The 23174-nt window shown below is 50.2% G+C and overlaps 2 protein-coding genes across 3 annotated transcripts; one reads left to right on the plus strand and one right to left on the minus strand.

The window, feature by feature from the left end:
• Positions 1-83: 83 nt before the first annotated feature.
• CRELD1 (cysteine rich with EGF like domains 1) lies at positions 84-8922 on the plus strand. 2 transcript variants are annotated; one of them, XM_063114263.1, is made up of 11 exons: positions 84-204; positions 704-896; positions 1129-1211; positions 4334-4444; positions 4788-4879; positions 5353-5529; positions 5614-5709; positions 6750-6833; positions 7012-7088; positions 7323-7457; positions 8275-8360. In XM_063114263.1, exons 2-10 carry the CDS (start codon positions 723-725, stop codon positions 7440-7442), a joined length of 1014 nt encoding a protein of 337 aa, XP_062970333.1. In that variant the 5' UTR covers positions 84-204; positions 704-722; the 3' UTR covers positions 7443-7457; positions 8275-8360. The 2 variants fall into 2 exon arrangements, with proteins under 2 accessions (XP_062970333.1, XP_062970332.1); XM_063114262.1 differs by having other exon boundaries at positions 85-204; positions 7012-7107; positions 8275-8922.
• An 844-nt stretch (positions 8923-9766) lies between these two features.
• On the minus strand, positions 9767-13720 carry PRRT3 (proline rich transmembrane protein 3). Its single transcript, XM_063113483.1, has 3 exons — positions 12700-13720; positions 12343-12498; positions 9767-11535 (listed from the first exon to the last, which is right to left on the minus strand). The coding sequence occupies exons 1-3, from the start codon at positions 13718-13720 to the stop codon at positions 9767-9769; spliced, it is 2946 nt and encodes a 981-aa protein (XP_062969553.1).
• Positions 13721-23174: the final 9454 nt, after the last annotated feature.

The raw sequence follows: 23174 nt of genomic DNA on the forward strand, positions 1-23174 counted from the left end.
CGCCTCTGGTTGGCTGGCGTGTGGTGACGTAATGGCACATGGCCTGCCGCCATTGGCTGGGGGCGGGCTCCGCCCCGCGGGCTGCGGCGCCGGTGGAGGCCGTACGTTTTACGCAGGCGGTGGCAGAAGCTGCGTTGAGGAGACTGAGCCGACGGCGCCCGCGCGCTGGGGCGGTCGTTTCTTCCTCTTCCGCGCTCTATGCGGGTGTGGATACTCCCCTTACCGGCTTGTGGGCCTTGCCTCTACCCGCTTGCGAGGCTCCGAGCCTGATCCTTTCTCTCCATATCCGGATCCGGGCTCTTCCCCCCAGGACCCGGTTCCGGACTCCTCCCCCAAGACCGCCTGACCGGCCTCCTCTCCCTAATACTTGGAATCTGACACTTTCTCCCTAATTCTGCTGATCTGGCCCGTAATAACCTTCTTCAGACCCTAAAACAATGGGCTGACTCCTGCCCCCTTGCCAAGAATCCAGGTCACCTGCCCCCCGGTAACGGGGATAACGTTTCCCTCCCGGAATTGAAGATTAGGCTCCTTCTCCCACCACCTCATTCCCCCTGCCTCTGCAGTGCCCCAGTCTGGCCTCCCCTACTTTTAATAACGCAGATCTGGGCTCCAGCCTCACGGCACCCCAGAACCGACCCCATTCTTTCTCACCCGGGGTCGAGCTTCTCCAGTGAACCCACGCCACGCCCTCTATTTGCAGGTCGCCGGCCTGGGAAAAGATGGCCCCACGGCCCCCGAGGGGCCTGGTACCAGCTCTGCTCTGCAGCCTGAGCCTCTTCCTCAGCCTCCCACGCCTCGTGTGGCTCCAGCCCTCTCCGCCTCCCCAGTCTTCTCCTCCACCTGAGCCCCATCCGTGTCGTACCTGCCGAGGACTGGTCGACAGCTTCAACAAGGTGGGTGCACCGGCAGCCTCGTGGGAGGGGGCTCAGCTACTACAGCACAGCGGTTGAGAGTGGGAAGCTCTGGGATGCAAATCTGCATTCAAATCCCCTCTTGGTCGCTTACTAGCTGTATGGCCTTGGGCAGGTTGCCTGTGAGTGCCTCAGTTTCCTGTTGAGTAAAATAGTCAAGCGCTAGAATGTGCAAGGCATGTACTTAGCTATTACTAATTTTCTCCATTTTCAGGGCCTAGAGAGAACCATCCGGGACAACTTTGGAGGTGGAAACACTGCCTGGGAGGAAGAGAAGTTGTCCAAATACAAAGACAGGTAAGGGACTGGGGGGTGAGGGGGAGGGTTGTACACCTCTCAGTCTTTTTTTTTTTTTTTTTTTTTCAAAAGATCCGAACCCGTGGCCTTGGTGTTATCAGCACCGCACTCTCCCGAGTGAGCCACGGGCTGGCCCATCTCAGTCTTTTCTCTATTGGTTGGGGGCTGGGGACTCTTGGGGAGCACTTAGTCATTCAACAAATATCATTGAACATCTGTAGCACAGCAGTAAACAAGACAAGCAAAAATCCCATTTTCATGGAGCTTTCATTCTAGTAGAGGAGACAAGCAGTGAGTAAGTAAATAAATATGTCAGGTGAAGAACAGTAAAGCAAGATAGAGTACAGAACAACAGGAGGCAAGGTGTTCAAGGAGTGACATTTGAACAGAGACCTGAAGAGGAGAAGCAAGCTATGTGAGTCAGGAAAGGGATTTGGGCAGATGGTGGGACTGAGCTTGGTGTATTTGAGAAGTGGCTGAAGTGGAGTGAGCAAAAGGGAGGGTGGTAGAAGGTGGAGGCCCAGGCCTTGAAGGCTACAAAAAAGGATTGTAGAGTTTATTCTGAGTGTAATTGGAAGCCACTGGAAGGTTATGAGCAGAAGTGCTGTGGTCTTGTCTATACCTTTAAAAGATTACTCACACTGCTATATAGCAAAGAGACTATAGGGGGCCAGTTGGGGAGGCTAGTGCATAGTCAGGCATGAAGGTAGCACGAGCTAGCATGGTATCTAGTGGTGGATGTGGTGAGAAGGGGTGCCATTCTGGGTATATTTTGCAGATAGGCCAATAGGACTTGATGGTGCATTCATTATAGGGTATGAAAGAAAAAGTAGAATAAAAGATGTTTACTAGGTTTTGGCCTGAGCAACTGGGTGAATAGTGGGGCTATTTTCTGAGATGTAAGACTGTGGAATGATAAGGTTTAGGGGAGAGGAGGAATCAGGCACGCTCTTTGAACATGTTGGGGTAAGATGTCCATTAGAAGTACAAATAGACTCCATCCAAGTCTGATGTTCGGGGGAGAAGTAGGAACTGGAAACAGGAATTTAAGAGTCATCAGCAATTAGTCAGTGTATAAAGCCATGGGAAGATACGAGATTACATAGAAAGCCAAGGCCTGAGCCCTAGGCCCTCCAGCTTTTTTTTTTTTTTTTTCTTTTTTTGGTGGCTGGCTGTTCAGGGCATCCAAACCCATAACCTTAGTGTTGTATAAGGCTGCACTCTAACCAACTGAGCTAACCGGCCAGCTGTCTCCAGCTTTTCAAAGTCAAGTTGTAGAGAAGTCAGCAAAGACTTGGAGTTAGACCTGGTTGTCAATTATTTTCTTTTCTTTTCTATACTTTTGTTTTTTAAATCTGGTTGTCTATTGTTACCATTTGTAACCTAGGGAAGGTCACTTAACTTCTCAGAGCCACAGTTTCCTCACCTATAAAATGGAGATGTTAATACCTGCTTTGCCTATTTCATAGGATCGTGGTAAGGGTCAAACTGTGATGCCCAGTAGGAATGAAAGGTTTTGCTATTATGTAACATTGGTCATTCTTTTCCCACTTGATGGGCCTCAGTTACCTCATTTAGGAAATGAGAGGATTGGCCAAGATAACCCCAAAGGCACTTCCAGCTCTATAATGGCTCCTGGGATGTTTTTAAAAATTTTTTTTATTATTTATTTATTTATTTTAAAAGATGACCGGTAAGGGGATCTTAACCCTTGACTTGATGTTGTCAGCACCACGCTCTCCCAAGTAAGCCACGGGCCAGCCCTGGGTTGTTTTTAATAATCTTCTCCTATATGGCAGGTACTCTGTCAGGTGCTTTAAATACATAATATAATATGAGGGTACATTAAAAAGTTTGTGGAAAAATTGAATTAAAAGATAATATGAATCTTCCTATGAACTTTTTGTGTTGTTTTTTTTTTGTCTTTTTGTGACCGGTAAGGGGATCTCAACCCTTGGTGTGGTTTTGCCTGCACCGCGCTCAGCCAGTGAGCGCACCGGCCATTCCTATATAGGATCCGAACCCGTGGCGGGAGCGCCGCTGACACTCCCAAGCGCTGCACTCTCCCGAGTGCGCCACGAGGCCGGCCCTTCCTATGAACTTTTTGAAGACCCCCTCATACATCGTATATTTATATGTTTATTTATTATTTTTTAATTGTGGTAAAATGCACGTAAAAAACTTAACCAAAGGGACATTTAGTACATTCACAATGTTGTGCAACCATTGCATCTATCTATCACTGTCTAGTTCCAAAATATTTTCATCACCCCAAAAAGAAACCGCATATTTGTTAAGCTCCCGATTCTCCCTTTCCCCCAGCCTTTGGCAATCACTAATCTGCTTTAAACAAGCAGAAATCTCTGTGGATCTGCTGAGTCCACTGGAATCAAACAATATGTGGTCTTTTGTATCTGACTACTTTCAATTAGCATAATGTTTTCAAGGTTCTTCCAAGTTGTAGCATATGTCAGTACTTCATTCTCTTTTATGGCTGAGTAATATTTTGTTGTGTGGATATGCCACATTTTGTTTATCCATTCATAAGTTGATAGACATTTGGGTTGTTTCTACCTTTTGGCTGTTGTGAATAGTGCTGCCATGAACATTGATGTACAGGTTTTTGTTTCAACACCTGTATTCCATTCTTTTGGGCATATACCCAGGAGTGGAACTGTTGGATCACATGGTGATTACATGTTTAACCTACTGAGGATCTGTTTTTCCACAGTGGTTGCACCATTTTGCATTTCCACCTGCAACGTAGGAGGGTTCCAATTTCTCCACATCTTTGCCAATGCTTGTTATATGATATCTACCCAGCAAGGGTATTATATTCCATTGTTCAGATGCAAGAACTAAAATGCCTTCCAAAAAACCTGCAGGGGAGGTACTGTTGTCCCCATTTTACAGATGAGAAAACAGAGGTTCAGAGAGGTTGTCTCTGAAGGTCACACAACTATATTTGAACCCAAGTCTGTTTGGTTCCTGAACCAAAACCCCTTCCATTATGGCCCACCACCTCTCCTTGGATGTTGTCATGGGCATGAGGAAGGGTGGAGAGAGACCTGAGGAGGGGTTGGGTGGAGCCTTTTCTCACCACTCCTGCTTTGTCTGGTCAGTGAGACCCGCCTGGTAGAGGTGCTTGAGAGCGTGTGCAGCAAGTCGGACTTCGAGTGCCACCGCCTGCTGGAGCTGAGTGAGGAGCTGGTGGAGAGCTGGTGGTTTCACAAGTGAGTGGTGTGGCACCTTCCCTGGGAGTAGGACAAAGGCGGGGCCTAGTGTTAAGGCCTTGGCTTGGCCAAGAACCACAGGGTTGTATGCTGGGGGCCATGTCCTGGTTCAGCTCCTTCCAAACCCACATCTGCTAAGGACATGCTGGGTGACCAGTGCTCCAACTTTGAGCCTCAGTTTACCCTTCTGCCAAATGGGGAAAGGGCATTGAACAGGTGGCCTTATGGGTCTTATGCCGAAGATGGGTTGAATCTCAGATTCTGTGGGAGGTAGGGGAGGTGGGCAGCACCTCTGACACTGTCAGTGTCCCTTCCTCAAGCCCTCTCCCTGCCCCTGCCTCAGGCAGCAGGAAGCCCCAGACCTCTTCCAGTGGCTCTGCTCAGATTCCCTGAAGCTCTGCTGCCCATCAGGCACCTTTGGGCCCTCCTGCCTTCGTGAGTTTTTCCAAGTTCCTCTTGGGGAATGGGAGGGGACTGCTGAGGCCAGGGATCCAGCCCTGGCTCTGCCTCTAGCTGGCTGTGTAAGCTCAGGCAACTCAGATAACTTCTCTGGACCTCAGTTCTCGCCTGCCTCACAGGGCTAGTAAGAAGAGCAAATCAAGGGGGAAAGGCTTTGAAAAAAGATGCAGGGGCTGGCTGGACTGACATATGGTTGTGGTTATTATCATGTATTAGGGAAATGCTGGCCCCCGGGCTCTTTGATTGTCCATGCCAGATCAGATTTGTAAATAACCTAATTGCGTAATAGGCTGGTGATTAAATAAATTTCTTGCAGTTTTATGACAAAATATTATGTTGTCATTAAAATTAATTTTCCTCTCCAAAAACTTTAATAATATGCAGAATATATATTCTCTTATATATCAGGGTTGTATATAACATCTCACTGGTTTGGTGTCTGCCTACAGCCTGTCCTGGGGGCACAGAGAGGCCCTGCAGTGGCTACGGGCAGTGTGAAGGGGAAGGGACACGAGGTGGCAGCGGGCACTGTGACTGCCAAGCCGGCTATGGGGGTGAGGCCTGTGGCCAGTGCGGTCTCGGCTACTTTGAGGCAGAGCGCAACACCAGCCATCTGGTATGTTCGGGTAGGTAGCCAAAAGGTGTGGCGCTGGGCAGGGACAGATGGGGCACCCACCTGCCCATTCTCATACTGCCCCCATTCCACCTAGCTTGCTTTGGCCCCTGTGCCCGCTGCTCAGGACCTGAGGAATCAAACTGTTTGCAATGCAAGAAGGGCTGGGCCCTGCATCACCTCAAGTGTGTGGGTGAGTGGGGCTCTGCCTGGGTCTGGGGAGGATGGGAAGAGCCCAGGCTTGGTCCCTCTTTCCCTCAATTCATACATGCCCAGGCTCGACCAGCATGGTCCCCATCTTCACAGACATCTCAGCCTGGCTGGGAAGGCAGAAGAGTAACAGCTACTTATAGTACAGACTGACCTGTGTATGGTGAGGGATGGCCCCGATACAGCTCAGTGGAGGTGGTGGAGGGAATCAGGAAAGGCTTCTTGGAGGTGTCGTCACTTCGGCCAAGTCGTGAAAAATATGTTTTTTTTGGTGGCTGGCCAGTGTGGGAATCTGAACCCTTGACCTTGGTGTTATAACACTGCACTCTAATCACCTGAGCTAGCCAGCCAGCCCAAAGTCTTGAAAGTTGAGGAAGGGTTAAGCCAGGGAGATGATACTAAACTTGGGGTCAGGAAACCTGGGTTCAAGACTTTGGTCCCTTCCTAGCCACTTATATAGACCAGGGTCAAAGCTGAACTGCCGTCACAAAAAGATTCCCAAAAGACTACCACTTAGAGAATGTAGGGGTTTATTTTTCTCTCATATCGCAGTCCCAAAGTGAGTGGTCCAGGCTGGCAGGGAAGTTCTGCTTGTCACAGTCATTCAAGGACCCAGATTCCTTCTATATTACTGCACATTCATCCCCTTTGGTGTTGTCTGCATGGTGGATGCCAAGTCACAGGCACCTCCACGTTCCAGCACTCAGGAAGTGAGAAGGGGAAGAAAGTACATGGAGGATTCCACGCCCGTTGTTTTAAGGCTAAGCTACAGGGGAGCACAGTCTTTCCGTTTACATCCTGTTGGCCAGAATTCAATCCCAGGCCACACTTCACTGCAAGGCAGGTTGGAAAAGGTAGTCTCTGGCTGGAGTCCAGCTGCTCCTCTACTTCGGTATTGGTGGACAGCTTGCAGTCTCTGCCACACCATTTAATCCTGGGCAAGTCCATTCCCCAACAACCCTGTCTTCAGCGTCCCTGTTAATTAAATATGGATTGAAATTCCCACCCTGCCTGCTTCTGCAGACATCGACGAGTGTGGCACAGAGCGAGCCAACTGTGGAGGTGACCAGTTCTGCGTGAACACAGAGGGCTCCTATGAGTGCCGAGGTCAGTGTCCGCTTCTGCAGAGGAGTGGCCAAGAGGGAAGAGGAGCCACTCCGTGCCTGTCCCTCCACACTTCCGCCTTCTCAGGCTCCAGAGCTCCACCCAGTCCTCCTCTTTCAGAGCACGGCTCCCCCAGGCTTAGGGGTAGCTCTCATCCTCTTCTCTCCTGTCCCTTCTTCAGACTGTGCCAAGGCCTGCCTGGGCTGCATGGGAGCAGGTCCAGGCCGCTGCAAGAAGTGTAGCCCTGGCTACCAGCAGGTGGGCTCCAAGTGTCTCGGTGAGTCTCCCACCATGGGGCAAAGGCACCTGGGAGCGCCTTGCCCACCATGCTTTAAGAGGGAGCTGCAGTATGGCCAGCGCAGGGGAAGAAGGGGTGGAATGTCACCTGGGTAGCAGCAGAGGGGAGTGTCAGGATGTGAGTGAGACAGAGTCGGGTGCTGTGTGGGGGACCCTGGTGGTCAGGACCCTGACCCCTCCCCACCCTCTCTCAAGATGTGGACGAGTGTGAGACAGAGGTGTGTCCAGGAGAGAATGAGCAGTGTGAGAACACCGAGGGTGGTTATCGCTGCATCTGTACCAAGGGCTACAAACAGGTGGAGGGCATCTGCGTGAAGGAGCAGATCCCAGGTGAGCCCTGGGGAGGGGTGGGGGAGGTCCTCATCTGGGGGAGGGCGGGTAAGCCCCTTCTCCAAGTAGCTACAGGCTTTCCCCCACCTGCACTGCCACCCAGACCTCAGGAGGATACACTGAGACCTGGACCATAAGTCTGATCTCCAGGTTGGCATTTGGTGGCCTCACTCCTCCCACAGTAGAAAGAGAGTTGGACTTGACATCAAATCACTCTGCCTCCCTAAGCCTGTTTCCTCATCTAATGGGACCAGTCCTTGCCCTGGCCTGCTGAGAGCTGTCGTAGGCCCTGGGTGTGGTGAGGTGAAGGGTAATCCTAGCAATGATGATAAGGGACCATTTCTGCAGCTCTTACTATGTTAGATGCTTTTCCAAGCACATTACACGAGCTCACTTATTTAACCTGGGACAATCCAACGCCGGAGGTATTATTCTCATCCCCATTTTACATAGGTAGAAGCTAAGATGTAGAGAGAGAGGTGAAGTCACTTGCCCAGGGCTACATGGCAAGTAGGTTGCAGAGCTGGATTTGAGTCCAGCCCGTCTGGCTCTGGAGCTGGGCATATAATTTGCTCTGCCCATGACTCGCCCACTGCATGGCTTTGGGCAAATCCCTTCACTTTCCTGAGCCTCAGTTTCCCATTCAGTGACACAGGGATAACTAGTCCTTGCGGAGTTGTTCTGAGCAGTAAATGATGTTATGTGCCTGCTGTGCTGGGCAGGCATGCCAGCAGTGATAAACAGGTGTGTGGGAGTCCTGGAGAGGCACCAGGAACTGGGCTAGGAGTGACAGGCTGCATCTGTTGCTCGTCCACAGAGTCGGCGGGCTTCTTCTCGGAGATGACAGAGGACGAGCTGGTGGTGCTGCAGCAGATGTTCTTTGGTGTCATCATCTGTGCACTGGCCACGCTGGCTGCTAAGGGCGACTTGGTGTTTACTGCCATCTTCATTGGGGCTGTGGCCGCCATGACTGGTTACTGGCTGTCAGAGCGCAGTGACCGTGTGCTGGAGGGCTTCATCAAGGGCAGATAATCCCTACTGCCACCTGCTGCCCTCACAGGTCAGGCCTCCTCCCTGCTGGACACTCAGGGCAGCTTGGTTTATTTTTGAGAGTGAGATAAGCACCGCCTACCGGCCTTACAGAGCAGCCCAGGCACCCAGGCCCAGCAGACATGGCCTCAGGTGAAAAAGTAGCCCAGTAGGTGGATGCCATGAGATCTTCGCCTGGGGGGCACTGGGCAGGCTTCACAATGTGTGTGAATTGTAAAAGAAAAGTTTCTCCTTATGGTGGCTGCTAGTGAGATTTGGCCCCTGCCCAGGATGAGGGGGTCCCCACAGGGGTAGGGCCATCACAGCCCCCCTCCTGCTAGCTGCATGCTGCCAGCTCCTGATCTGTATTCACCCCATACCCCCTCAGCCATTGACTTATTTATCTCAGGAAATAAAGGTCTTGGAAAATGGAGAAGCTTCTAGTCTTCCTATCCCCACCACCACTACCACTTTGGGGGAAGTTTTCTAAAGCCCTGGGAAATTGAGGGCTGCCCTGATGGAGGAGTAGAGGGAGGACAGAGGAAAGGCTTGGCCCAAAACTAGCATTAGAAGAAGGGGGATAGAGGAACCAAGCTTAGGAGTAGAACTTTCTGGGTTTAAGACCAGCTGTCATTTGCCCAAGGACCCAGACAAATGACTTTTGCCCCTGAACTTCACTGTTGCATTCCACTCAGGCTTAATATGATGATTAAATGAGGTGATGAATGAGAATAGCTGGATAGTTTACAACAAATAGATATTCAGTAAAATATTGGTAGCCATAACTACCAAAGCCTCTAAGGGTCAAGCAACCTTTCCTCTGGAAGTGCTCCTCTCCCCATACACAGGACATGGAATTACTGTGAGGCACGGCCTATCTCCTCGCGGGGAGTACAGGATACTGGCGTGGCTGGAGAGAGGCATGAGCCAAGTCCTAAGGGTTTATTTCTTTGGCACAAAGAGGACAGTCAATCTGGATAAGGTAGATTAATCTCTCTACACTGGGAAGTCTGGGACACTGGTCCCAGTTCCCCATGCCCAAATCCATGCACGTTCACCCTGTATTCCGCATAAGTCACGGTCTCTGTGCAAAATACCCACTGAAAAAAATAGAAAGATTTAAACAAAAAACGGGGATGGGGGAGGGACTGACGCCCGATTGTCCCCGGGGACTGCAGTCTGGAGGCCCGGGGATGCCAGTTTTTCAAACGCTTAACTGTCCCAGTCAGCCATGCTATGCGAGTATCCAGGGCAGGCTCCTGGTCCTGCGTCAGGACCCCTCAGAGCTCGATGGTATCACTGGAGGCGCTACGGGAGTCCCCTGGCTTGCAGCGCGGCTGGACCTCACCCTGGGGCTCCCCGGGCCGAGCTTGGGCAGGGGCTGGGGTCGGGGCAGGCAGCAGTTGCACCGTGCTGGGCAGCTCATCTAAGGGCAGACTGTCCACCGACGACAGCCCATGGCGCCAAGGGTTCCAACTGATCTTGAGCGAGCCCCTGGAGAAGCTGTCTAGGGAGCTGCCAGAAGCCGCCGCGGCCGCAGAGTCGGGCTCGTCCACCACGTGCGATGGGACCGGGCCGCGCACGCGCACGTCGGTGAGCGACCGGCACCGGCCACGGAAGAGGGAAGAGCCGGCGCCGTCGAGCTCGCCATCGGGGTGGCTGCCCCGGCGCGGCCGCAGGGTGCCCCCAGGCGGCGGGGAGGTCAGGCCGCGCAGGCCGCAGCGCCGGAAGATGCTGTCTCGCACCAAGTGCTCTCGGAAGAGCGCGGCGTCGATGCTGCGGCTCAGGTTGATGGGCGATGGCGGCCGCAGATCCAGCTCGCTTAGCGACGGCGCCGGCCCCACGCTGCTGCGGGACGGTCCCGGGCCTCCCTGGGCACCGCGACCCAGGGACGCAGCCGAGCCCCAGGCGCCTGAACTGGGAGTGGCGGGCGGCCCGCCCTCCGCCGAGTTGCGGATGAGGCTCTTGCTGATGTCCAAGCTGCCTGCGCCGACGCCACTGGGCCCCGCGCAGCAGTTATTGGGTCGCTCGGGCACCTCGCTCTTACCAGACGGCGCGGGGCATGCCAGGCGCAGCAGCTTAGCCCAGCAAGCGTGCTCCGTGGGCGCCCTGGGTCGCGCGGCGGCCACAGCGGCCAGCGCCAAGGCGAGTGCCCATGTCAGTTCCAGCAGGCGCAGCCAGAAGTGGACGCCCCACCAGGCCCACGAGAAGCGGCCCACCCGGTCTGGGCCCGGGTACAGCCAGAGCGCAGCCGCCAGCTGCAAGCCGCTGGCCAATAGCCCCAGCGCGCCCGCCACGGCCAGCAGCCGTGGGCCCGGGCTGGTATCCCAGCCGCGCGGCCCGTCCAGCAGGCGGCGGCGGCACAGGCAGAGCGTGCCCAGAGCCACGGCAGCGCCCCAGGCGCACGATAAGCCCTGAGCCAGGAGGTTGAGCACAGGCTTCACCGACAGCAGGTCTGTAGCGAGCAGCCCCACGCAGTGCGCCAACGCCAAAGCTCCCAGCAGGAGAGGGTTCTGCAGCTGCTGTGGCAGCCCCGCGCCCAGGCCTAGCAGGCTTAGGGCGGCCAGAGCCGTGAGCAGCAAGGGGAAGGGCAGATTGTACAGCACCAGGCCGGCGCGGACGCCAAGGCGCGCCTGCGAACCGTAAGGGTCGGTGAGCATGTAGGCAGATCGCAGCCCCGAAGCCACGAGCACCAGCACTGCGGCCACCAGTGCTAGCCGGGGCCCCGCAGGGACGGCTGCCAGCGTGGCCAGTGCCAACAACGCAGGCAACAGGAAAAGCACCCCCACCCCGTAGACGTGCAGCTCCCAGGAAAAGCTCAGCACCCGCCGCAGGGGCCCCCAGCGCAGGGGAGGTGCGGTCGCGTTGGCTGGGGGGCTGGAGGCTGGGGCTGAAGCCATGGAGCTGGCTGAGGGCTCCGGAGGGGGAGGCTGGCCCAGGGCTCGCTGCGTAGTGACTCGAATGAGGCCCCGGCGTGACGTCGAGGGGGCCTGGACTGGGGGTGCTGGGGGATGGCTTTGGGGGCGCCCGGGCCACTCCTCGGCATCATCTGCAATAATAACAATATTAAAATAGCCCTTTGAAAAGTGCTTTTGATTTTCCACCATTCTCTAGTGTGGTGGGCAAGTTATTTTAACTTTCCAAGCACATCTGTAAAATAGAGATGGTAACAGCACCTACCTCATTGGGTTGTGCAGAGGATGAAATGTTTAGCATCATGCCCAGCACCCAATAATTGCTAAATGGATGCAAGCTATCATTTTTATTAATGATACTATTAGGAAAGTAATACCCCAGCAGTTCTCAACTTGAGCTGCATATTAGAATCACCTGGAGATCAAGGAATCACAATTTCTTGGGATGTGGCCTGGATACTGGAATTTTCTTTCTTTCTTTTTTTTTTTAAAGATGACTGGTAAGGGGATCTTAACCCTTGACTTGGTGTTGTCAGCACCACGCTCTCCCAAGTGAGTAACCGGCCATCCCTGTATAGGGATCTGAACCCGTGGCCTTGGTGTTATCAGCACCACCCTCTCCCGAGTGAGCCACGGGCTGGCCCTCAATACTGGAATTTTCTAAAAGCTCCTCCAGTGATTTGCCAGAGTTGGAGAATCACTGCACTAAATACATCTGTGTTATATTTAAGAGCACTCTAGCCCCAAAGGGGCAAATGACTTCTCCCAGAATACCCAGTGAGTATTAGTTTATTATTCTAAGTTGTTTGAAGGAGGTCCTGGCCAGTTCCTCTAAGCAGGTGTTTGTCCCCATTCACTCCCCACTCTCACATATACTTTACACAGGTTCTTAATTATTGGGCAGAGTATTCCCTCTCCCCAGCCCCTACTCATGCCCTCACCTGGCTGCAGGGTCCCCACAGGGCTTTCTGTTTGGTTTGTAGATGGGCCAGAGTCCGAGGGACCAGGGATGAGGGACTTGGGGGTACCTGGGGTCTCCAGTGCTCCTCTTACCCGCTGGGGGGAGATAGGGTCTGCCCCATTCATTGCTGCTATCTCTGAAATGACAAAAGCAGTTATCAACTTGCCTGACCCTCCAGCGGTCCCCAAATCCAATCCCTCAAGAGGAAGGCACAAGCACCCTCATTTGCTGGAATGAGGAAAATGGGACCCGGAGATCACACAGAACCAGGGCACCCAGCTGCCCTGGAACACCGTCGCCTCCCAGCCCTGTTCAGCATCCTCACTGTGATACTCACCTGGCTTGGGCTGCCCATCAGGAGCCTCTGAGGCTGGAGGACCTGAGGGTTGGGGTCCTGGTGAACCCTTAACATCGGAGAGGTCAGCTTGCTTGGCCGGGGGACCTGGGGAGCTGACTTCCCAGGTCTCTCCAGCTCCAGTCTTCTCGGGGGGCTCAACTGGCAGCTCCTCAGCAGGAGGAAGGCTTCTGGCCAATGCCAAGTCTGGCTGGGCCCCAGGCTCCTGAGAGGATGCCACCTCAACTGGGGATACTGAAGCAATATCAGGAGCTGCTGGATCTTTTTGGGTGAAGAGGGGGCCTTGAGCTGCCTCCTGGAAGTCCTCCTTATCCCCACCCTGTTCTTCCAGCATTGGCCTTTTGATGGTGCCTGAGTGGGGCACAAGAGTGTGGGCAGGGTGCTGGTGGTCCAAAGGAGAAGTCTGTGAGATCTCGGACTTGGCTTTGGCCTTCAGACCATCATCTCTTTGTGGTCGCTGTGCTGCTTGACCCCTAGGCTCCTGTGGGGAGGGAGGAACTGTAGCTACCCTGAGTTGAAGTCTGGGAGCTGTGGAATTGAAAGTGAGGTGGGGGAACCCCACAGGGTGGGGGGCCAGTGCTTCTTGCTCCAGAGGCTCCTGAGAGTCAGGAGGTCCTGTCCAGCCCTGGGAATTTGGCTCTCGAGCCATTTGGAGGTCATCAGTTACTGGGAGTCGTTCTCTCTGAGTCCAATGGGCTGCTCTGGGCCCATGCAGGGCTGGGCCAAGGAGAAAGTCTACAGGCCTCTGAGGCGTCTCTTCAGCAGGGGCCTGGGAGACAGCAGAGTTCCTGGGGTTCTCATCTCTAGGGCTCTCCCAGAGGAAGTCAAAGTCATGGGGCTCTGACCCCACAGGGCCATTGGGGTGGGCTCCTGGGATCAGGTGGGTTTGTGAGTCCTCAAGGGCCCTAGGAAGGCTCCTGCCCAGGACAGGGCCAGCCCCCAGGGACGGCAGCAGCAACAGCAGTAGGAGGCCACATATAAGGCCCCATGGGCTGGGGGTCATGGTCTACTCCAATGCCTGGGCCTAGAACCCTCAACTTCTAGTCCTCACTGGATGAGCCTATAAAAAAGGAGAGGGGAAATGATACATGAGCACTGGGGACTTCCATGGCTTCCCCAAGGGGCTAGTGGGAAAGAAAAGAGCAACAGCCTGCTTTTAAAACTTTTAAATCTGCATCTCTGGTCATGCCACTTGCCCTGCTTCAAACCTTCAGTGGCTCCCCACTGCCCTCAGGAGAGAATACAAGCTCCTCTCCTGGCCGTCCAAGGCCACAGCCACACCAAGCTGCTCACCTATCCTCCAACACCCACTGGAGTGTCCTGGTCCCCATGTCTTTGCTCATGCTGTTCCCTCAGCTTGGAATACCCTCTCCCTTCTCCTTCACTTGCTGAAATCCTATTCTTGAAGGCCCAGCTCGAATACCAATCAGAAAGGTGGAGAGGTAGAGGCACATGGACATGCCTTTGAGGAGGGACCTGAGTTTGAATCCCAGCTTCACCATTTCCTGGGTGAGTTCCTTTAGCTCTCAGGTTTTCCCATCAGTAAAATGGGGATAATAAATATACCTAACTCAAGGGGGCTCTTATAAGATTTAGAGAACAGAACACATATAGCCAGGTCCAAAATAGGAGCTTAATAAGCAGTAGAGCCCTTTCACTTTTCCCTTTGTCCGGAAAGCCTTCTCTTTCTCATTCCCCTTAACTATTTCAACAAATAATTTCAACACATACTTTGTGCCAGGCCCTGGGATAAAGCAGTGAAAAAGATCGGCAAGATTGTTCTCATGGAGCTGGCATTCTCGGTAAGAAACAGACAATAAATACTTTTAAATAAGGTTAGCTATGAAGAAAATAAAATGAGGTTAAGAGATAGAGGGATGAGATGTATTTACACAGGGGGTGCCAGGAGGCCCTCTCTGAGGTGACATTTAAGCTAAATGCTGAATGATGAGAAGGAACCAGTCATCTGAAGATTGGGGGGGAAAGCATTTGGCAGAGGGAAGGGCAAGTGCAAAGGCCCTGAGGCAGGAGCGAGCTAGGTGTGTTCAAATAAGAACACTTGTGTGGTTGGGGCACAGCAAATGAAGGGGAAAGTAGCAGAAGGAGATGAATTCAGGAAGGCAGAGGCTAGATTGAAAGGGGCTTTTAGGCCACAGTAAAGCATCTGGATTTTATTCTCCATGCCACAGGAAGCCACTGAGATGGCAAGCATGAAGTGACAAGGTCTGATTAGTGTTTTAAAAGGGGGAGAGAAAGGCCAGGGCAAACTCCCAGGTAAGATATGATGGTGACTTGTTTCAGCTTAGACAGTCCTCCTCCAGGAAGCCTTCCTTTCCTGACCCTCCTGGGCACTGGTCACATTGTGTAGTAATTTCTCTCCCCCACTGGCCTGGGTTCCCGCCTCTTTCAATTCATACCTCCAACCTCCTGTATACACCTGGCCCCCATATTCCCTCTAGGTTCCTGTTCCCGAGAGTCCCTAGGTAGGCAGGGGCACAGTGGCTATGAATGCTGAGGCCTGGGTGTGTTTGGGCGCAGAGGCCATGCTCTTTCCCTCTATGGGAAGCAGCTGTCCACAAAGCTCCCTGGCTCCTAACCCTTGGTGACTCACAGACACCTTGAGAAGCCGCTGAAAACTCCAGGTGTTTCTCCCTGGGAAAATGCCCGGGCTCACTAAAGCTTGTGGACAATTCTAAGGGGTTTAAAGACCTCTTAGGACTATTCCCCAAACCTAAGTTTAGACTCTGCCTTAAAGCTTTGTTAGTTCATTTCACAAACATTCACTGAGCCCCATGCTCTACTTCTGGCCCAGGCTGGGGACCCACAGAGAGGCCTCAGCTCCAGGGTTGGGGAGTAGGGGTGATGTGAGGGGGAAGGACTGAGGCCCCTAATACAGGTACTGGTTAACAGTAGTGCTCCTGTGTTGAGCTCTTACCCGGTAGGCTCCTGTGCTAAGCTCCCAGTACAAGCAGATGTGGGTATACCCATTTCACAGGGGAGGAAACCGAGGTTCAGAGAGGTTCAGCAACTCGACCAAGGTCACACAGCCAGCTGAATGGACACACTAGGGGTTGTGAAGCCTACAGTGGCTCATCTTGCACAGGCGTCTGAAAAGCTTTGCAGAAGAGATGGTTGAATTGGGTCTTCAGTGATAAACATGTCATCTGCCCACCACCCAAACCAAGATTTGTGGGCACCTGCGGACGAGGTGAGGGTTCGCCCAGCCGCGGGGTTCCACTGCTGGAGAGATTTTCGGGGTGAAGTGGGGGTGGGGGGATCTCGCTGCGCAGGGACTGGGGAGAGGCTGGCTTGGGGGCAGGGCAGGGCCTCCGCAGGGCAGTCTCCGGGAGCTGGTCCATCTCGGGTTACCTCTCCTCCTCCTCCTCCTCCTCCGTCTCCTCTCTCCCTGGCTCCGCGCCTTTCCGCAGTGTCCCGGGCGGGGGTGGGCGCCGAGCAGGCCTCGAGGCCCGCGCCCACGAGGGGGCTGCAGGCCGTGCTCCCCGCCTGCCCCCGCCCCCGGCCAGCTCCTCACCTGGGCGCCGCAGCCCCGCGTTCACCTTGCGCGCGTCCCTGCAGCCGCGGCCGCGCCGCATCCTCCCGGGTGCTCAGACTGAGCCTGCAGAGCCCCGCGCTGCCGATCGCGGGCCCGCCCACAGCAGCACCAGCCCCGCTTAACCCTTTCCCGAGGCGCGGACTCTTCTCCCAGTCCCGACCTCCCCTCTCTCAGAGAGTCTCAGGGCTGAGAGCGGAACTGAGGTCATCTCCGAGGGACGTGGAAGTCCCTTCTACAGCATCCCTGCAAACCTGGACAGCCAGCTTCTGCTTGCATACCTCATGGGACGGGAAGCTCACTGCCTTTTTATCTATCTAGGGATATACCTATATCCTTACAGGAATACATGCATACTTACACCTGTGGGTATCCTACCTATGGCTTGATGGTATCCTTCAGATCTTTTTTAATGCAGTTACACATACATATTATACAAAAATGAGATCATGCTGTACATATTGTTTCTGTAACTTGCCTTTTTTTCCTTCACTTTACAGTAAATCCTGGCACATTTTTCATGTAAAGATCTACCTCATTTCTTGAGTCTGCTGCTCAGAATTCCAGCATATGGTCATTTTTATTGAGCCTGTCCCCTGTGGCTGAACACTTAAGTTGTTTCTAGCCTTTTGCTGGCAGGAATAATGAGGCAGGGGTCATTCTTGCATAGACATCTCTGTGCACATGCACTATGATCCTATCAGATAATTTCCTAGCTGAGGTATGGTTAGATCTATGGGTCTGCACATTTGCAGGACTGATAGACACTGTCAAAATACCCCAGGTCCCTCTTTGGATAGCTCTTAACGTACTAAACATCCATCATGAGGTTCAATCCGTTAAGGAAAACCCACACAAGAAATTCATGTGGTTATCAAAAATTACGTAGAACCTTTAATGGCATGGAGAAATTTCCAGGGAAGGTGGTTATTTATTTAAATTTTAGTCATTTGAATTATAAAAGGAACATATGCTGACTCTTAATTCTCATAACACGGAAATGTTCAAAGAACGAGTTAATTGTCTTATCCCTGGCCATTCTAACTCTGTCCCCCACACGCACCCACTGTTAGCACCAATCCTTTGCTTATGAAAACACACATATGCATACATATTTTTATAAAAAGGCGATCACACTATGTATGTTATTTTACAACATTGTTTTGCCTTGAACAATGCAAATATAAGGGCCAGCCCATGGCTCATTTGGGAGAGCGTGGTGCTGACAACACTAAGTCAAGTGTTAAGATCCCCTTACCGGTCATCTTTAAAAAAAAAAAAAAAGCAAATATATGTTGGAAACATTTTGAAGGCAATACTTGATAAGCTCCACACTTTGCATGGTGAGATGTACTGTCATTTACCCAAATATTCCCAGAATTTCCCTATTGATAGGTAATCAAGTGGCTTACAACTTTTTCTTTTCTACTAGAAACAAAACTTCAGTAAACATCCTTACATGCCAATACATACATCCTTACATGCTTATACTCTAATTCTCTGAGTTAATTATTTGTATGACCCCTTTTTTGTTAATATCTACCAATCTATCTGTCCATCCATCCATTTCATACCTAAATATTAGAAGGTAAATAGTGGCTGATGTGATTTTTACCTAATTTTGCTTTTCTGTTTACCAATATTCTGTACATACAACCATGTATTTCTTTTGTGATCAGAGGTAAAAACTATAAATTTCACTAAAAAAAGAAAAAGTCGGGTTAGCTCAGTTGGTTAGAGTGTGGTGTTATAGCAACTAAGGTCAAGGATTTGGATCCTTGTACTGACCAGCCACCAAAAAAAAAGGAAAAGAAAGAATAGTCTTTCCAGGGTTGAGCTGAAATCTCCCACCCAGTGGTTTCCTACCTCTGGCTCTCACAGAAAAGGAATACTCAGCTCTCAGTGTGTCTGACATGTTGCAGTTGGAAGAGTGTCTAGTCCCTAATAGCTGGTAAATGGTGGGGCCTACATCCAGTCCTCCTGACTCCGGGAAAGGGTGTGGGCTTTTCCCATTTCACCATAACTTCTGACCAGCTCTACTGTTTTCCTTGTAGGAGCCCCTTCAGGATTGTAAAAGGGTTTCTCATTTCTCTGGTGTCTTCTCTCTCCAGGCTAAACACTTTCAATTATTTCAGCCTTTCCTTGTAGGACAGGATTCTGGGTTCTCACCATTGTGGCATCTCTCCTCTGTTTGATTCTTACCATCTCAACAATGTCTCCCTTAAAGTATGCCTCTTAGAAATGAACCCAGTTGGAAATAAAGCTGAACTTTCACCTCCTCTTTCCTTGATTCTACTCCTCCATTAATATGGCCTCACAATGAATTAATGTTTCTGGAAGCCACATCATTATGTTACCCAATATTGATCTACTAGGTCTTCCTCATGTCTTTACATGTAGTTGACCTTAAATGTAGGATTCTACATTTGTTGTTTATTTTATCTTGTTAGATCTAGCCAGTTGTTGTCTGGTTCTGATTCTATATATAATAGATAATTGACATTTTGGGGGGTTGTCCAAGATCCATTCCCGTTTCTGGCAGCAACCTAATTTCCTCTGGGGGACCTACATCTTTTCCCCCATGGGCACTCTTGGTGAGAGAGCAGTCCTAGGGGCCCACTACAGAAGCTGAGGGGCCCAGATCCCTTGTGAACTCTCTGATGAGCCTCTTTTGGAGATGTTGAGATTCCCTCAGCAGGCTCGGATATGGCCTGGTTCCCTTCCTCAGTTTCTCCTGAGGAGGGCGGGTGTGGGCCCAACCCCCATCCACATAGGACTTCCTACTGCTGCCCTCTTTGGAGCCAGAAACCCAATCCCATTGTGTTTCCAAACCACCAATTGGCAGGGGTTCTGAGATTCCAGACAAAGGCAAGAGAGATTATGATCCCTTTGGCCAGAGGCCAAGATGAAAGCTGATCCTAAAAGAGGAAAGAGGAAACTGGCTGGGGTGGAGGTGAATGTAAATGGGAAACATGAGGCACCAGGTGTCTGGTGGGCATTATCTCAGCTCCAGAAGGAGCTCCCAGCATCATCCGGGAGACTGGGATGGCAGGGATGGGTGGGAGATGATTCCAAGTATACAGCTGGTGGTCAATAGCTCCCATTTCCCAGACACTTAGTCTATCAAGAACCATGCTACACACCTAAATGCATTCTTCTTCTTCTTCTTCTTCTTTTTTTTGGCTGCTTGCTGGTATGAGGATCCAAACCCTTGATTTTGGTGTTGTAATTCCAACCAACTGAACTAAATGGCCAGCCCCTGCATTAGTTTGCATTAGTCTAAGTCCTCATAATAACCTTATGTATTGTTATACTCTTCATTTTACAGCTGGCAAGCTGAAGCTCAGAGAGGTTAAATAACTTGTTGGAGGCGATACTGCAACTAAGAGGCCAAGCCACAAGTCTGACTTTGGAGCTAGCGCTCTTAATGGTGATGACACCATCCTGCCCCTCTAAAAGAGGAGAGAAGGGGAGATTAAAAAAAAAACCCCGGGCTTCCACGTGGCCCCTGCTGTGTTAGGAGTTGAATCTATGAAAACAGGCCCTCCAGCTTGGATTTCTGTTGAAAGGACTTCAAACCGACAGAGTTGGAGGTTGTTGGGCGCTCCCACCCAGGAGTACCTTGCAAGCTCCCAGGGAAAGAGAGAGAGAAGAAAAGGCAATGGGGAGGTGGGTGGCAACAAGGAATTCTCTGCTTAGACAATGCCCAGGACAGTTGGCTGGCATTTTCGTTCTGGCTGGTTGCTCTGGCAGGCATGAGCAAATAAACAAAAGGCAGAACAGGTGGAAGATGGTGCAGGCTGGTGAACTTCTCAGTGCTCTGTCTACTGTCCTGAACTCTGAAGGCATGAGAAGTTATACTGGTACACTCCACTGGTCAAATTAAGCCTTAATGGTTTGCCAGCTGCCAAAAAAAAAAAAAAGTAAAATAAAAAATAAATAAATGAATAAATAAAAAAATCTGATCCCTACTTTATTTTTTTTATTTTTATTTTTAAAAGATGACTGGTAAGGGGATCTTAACCCTTGACTTAGAGTTGTCAGCACCACACTCTCCCAAGTGAACCACAGGCTGGCCCTGATCCTTACTTTAAAATCAACAGTTCCTTACCACATTCCCTCTCACTCTCAATTCCCACTCCTTGGAAGCAGTCATTTTCAACACTTTCTGGTATTTCTGGTTATGTCTTCTGATATTTGTATCTGTTTTCTAAGCATCAGACTTATACTGCTAATGTTAATTTCATTCAGTTTTAGGTTTTCTCTATTGATTACTATGAAGATAATATGAATATTTAGCTCTTATATTACTTTCCACATTTTCCTGTACATTTTTGTGTATATTATTATCTGCATTTACAATACTAGAACTGTGAAACAATTATTCAAGCTAATTCAAGAAATGCACTGTGATTATAATTCCTTTTCTAGATATCTTGTTTTTCCTGCAATATTTTCCAGTAAATAATGCTTGGTTTTTCATTGGCTTCATTTTTTATACATCAATCATTAATTCATTCCTCAGTCTTTCTTTAAAGTAAAAAACAATCTGGAAATTTGATTTCCCATGCAGTCAAGAATATTTTCAGAGATACACAGAATTCTACAGAAGGAACAAATAACGTGGTTCCTTCAACAAATGAATGCCTTGAAAAAACAGGTAGGGGGAGGGAAACTGTTATAAAAGAGATTTAAGAGACATAGCAACCAAATGCCACGTGGGAGCCTTGCTGGGATTCTCATTCACACATACACACTATAAAAAGACATTTTAAGGCAGTTGGGGAAATCTGAACATGGATTGGGTATTAGAACACATTAAAGAATAAGCATGTATCAGGTGAGATAATAGCCTTGTGATATGTTTAAAAGATTTCTTACCTGTTACAAATAGCTACTAAATATTTGTGTGTGAAATGATATAGTATCTGGCATATTAAGATATCCCAGCCCCCCTGCCCAAAAAAAAAAAAAAAAAATGTGGGTTTGGGAGATACATGAAGGAAGATTGGCAAAATATTAATAATTATTAAAACGGGGTGATATGCACGTGGGAGTTCATTATACTACTCTTTCCATTCTTGTATGTTCGAAATTTCCCATAATAAAACATTAAAAATAAAAAAAGATTTAAAAAGAAACAGGAGAAAGAAAAAGATTGCAAAGAGCTGGCTCAACCATTTTGTGAGCAGGATGCAGAAATAAAATGTTTTATTTATTAGGCACCTGCCATTCTTGGAAGTGGCACTGTGCAGAACCCATGTTGCTGAACCCTGCTGAGCTTCCCAGGCTGACTCCAGTGAGGTAGAGGAGCAGAGAGAACAGGAAGGGAGACAGAGAGGTGGGGCCAGGGTGGAAGCAGGGCCAGCAGGAGGGGTGACAGGGCCAGGGTGAAAGTGCATGAGAGGCTCAGGACCATGCCAGCTGACCCCGAGTGCCCTTTGCACTTGGCAGTTGCAGGTGTCTCCCTGATCTCCTCATCTGCAGTCTGGGATAGCCTACAAGAGCCACAATCATGAGAGACCTTGATGCCAGCTGCCAAGGGCTTAAGGCCCTCCCCTACTGCCTCTGCCTTTTTTTTTTTTTTTTTTTTTAAGATGACCGGTAAGGGGATCTTGACCCTTGGCTTGGTGTTGTCAGCACCACGCTCACCCAGTAAGCGAACCGGCCATCCCTATGTAGGATCCAAACCCATGGCCTTGGTGTTATCAGCACTGCACTCTCCCGAGTGAGCCACAGGCCAGCCCTCCCCTCTGCCTTTGGAACAGGTTTGAGATCTAATCTACAGGCCATAAGTCACCTATTTGAAGTGGTTTTTAGTATACTCACAGAGTTGTGCAACTACTACCACATTGTTTTAGAACATTTTCACTACACATTAGCAATCACTTCCCATCCTGCTTTCCCAAGCCCTGGTCACCACTAATCTACCTTCTGTCTCTGTGGATTTTCCTATTCTGGACATTTCGAAAAAATGAGATTATGTATGTGCTCTACTGAGATTGGCTTCTTTCACTTATTATAATGTTTCAAGGTTCATCTGTGTCGTAGCATCAGTACTTCATTCTTTTTAATGCTGAATAATATTTCATTGTATGGATATACCATATCTTATTTATCCATTCTTTAATACATGGACAGTTGGATTGTTTCCTACTTTGAGGCTATTATGAATAATGCTGCTATGAATATTTGTGTGTAAGTTTTTGGGTGGACATGTGTTTTCATTTTTCTTTACTCATACCCTGTTGATGGACATTTAGATTATTGCCTCTTTCTCCGTGCCCGCCTACCTTTCATTTACTGTTTTTGTAATTATTACACAGTTGCAAGAAATATTCTGGTGTCTTCCTCTTAGAGCAGGTCTACATGGCAGCATTTACTTATGCTTGAGCTGTTCTGGTGACATCAAGTTATTAAAGGCAATAATAAGTCCCCGTTTCAGTTTCTGCATTTAAAACTCATACACAGACAGAAATATTTTCTTTAAAATAAGCCAAGGTTGGGCTGGCTTGTTAGCTCATCTGGTTAGAGTGTGGTGTTATAACACCAAAGTCAAAGGTTCAGATCCCAGGACCAGCCAGCTAGCAACCAAAAAAATAAAAATAAAAAATAAAAATAAGGCCAATTTGAGTTTCTAAGTGAGCAGATGAATTGGTTCATCATTTAGCCACTTATCATTCAGCTCAAGATCAGCAGTACCTGACGGTTTTATCTACCTAGGAGTGGACCTGCTGGGAATTCCACATGGAAACTTGATGTTTTAGCTTTTGAGGACCTGCCAGACTTTTCCAAACTGGCTGCACCATCTGATCCCCTTTTGACAGATGGGGAGACCAAGAGAGGGGAAGTGCCTTATGCAAAGCCATGCAGTGAGTGCAAGAAAGCAGGAGCCAATTGTCCACAT

This window comes from Cynocephalus volans, chromosome 11 (genome assembly GCF_027409185.1).
Source record: "Cynocephalus volans isolate mCynVol1 chromosome 11, mCynVol1.pri, whole genome shotgun sequence".
Lineage (NCBI taxonomy): Eukaryota > Metazoa > Chordata > Mammalia > Dermoptera > Cynocephalidae > Cynocephalus > Cynocephalus volans.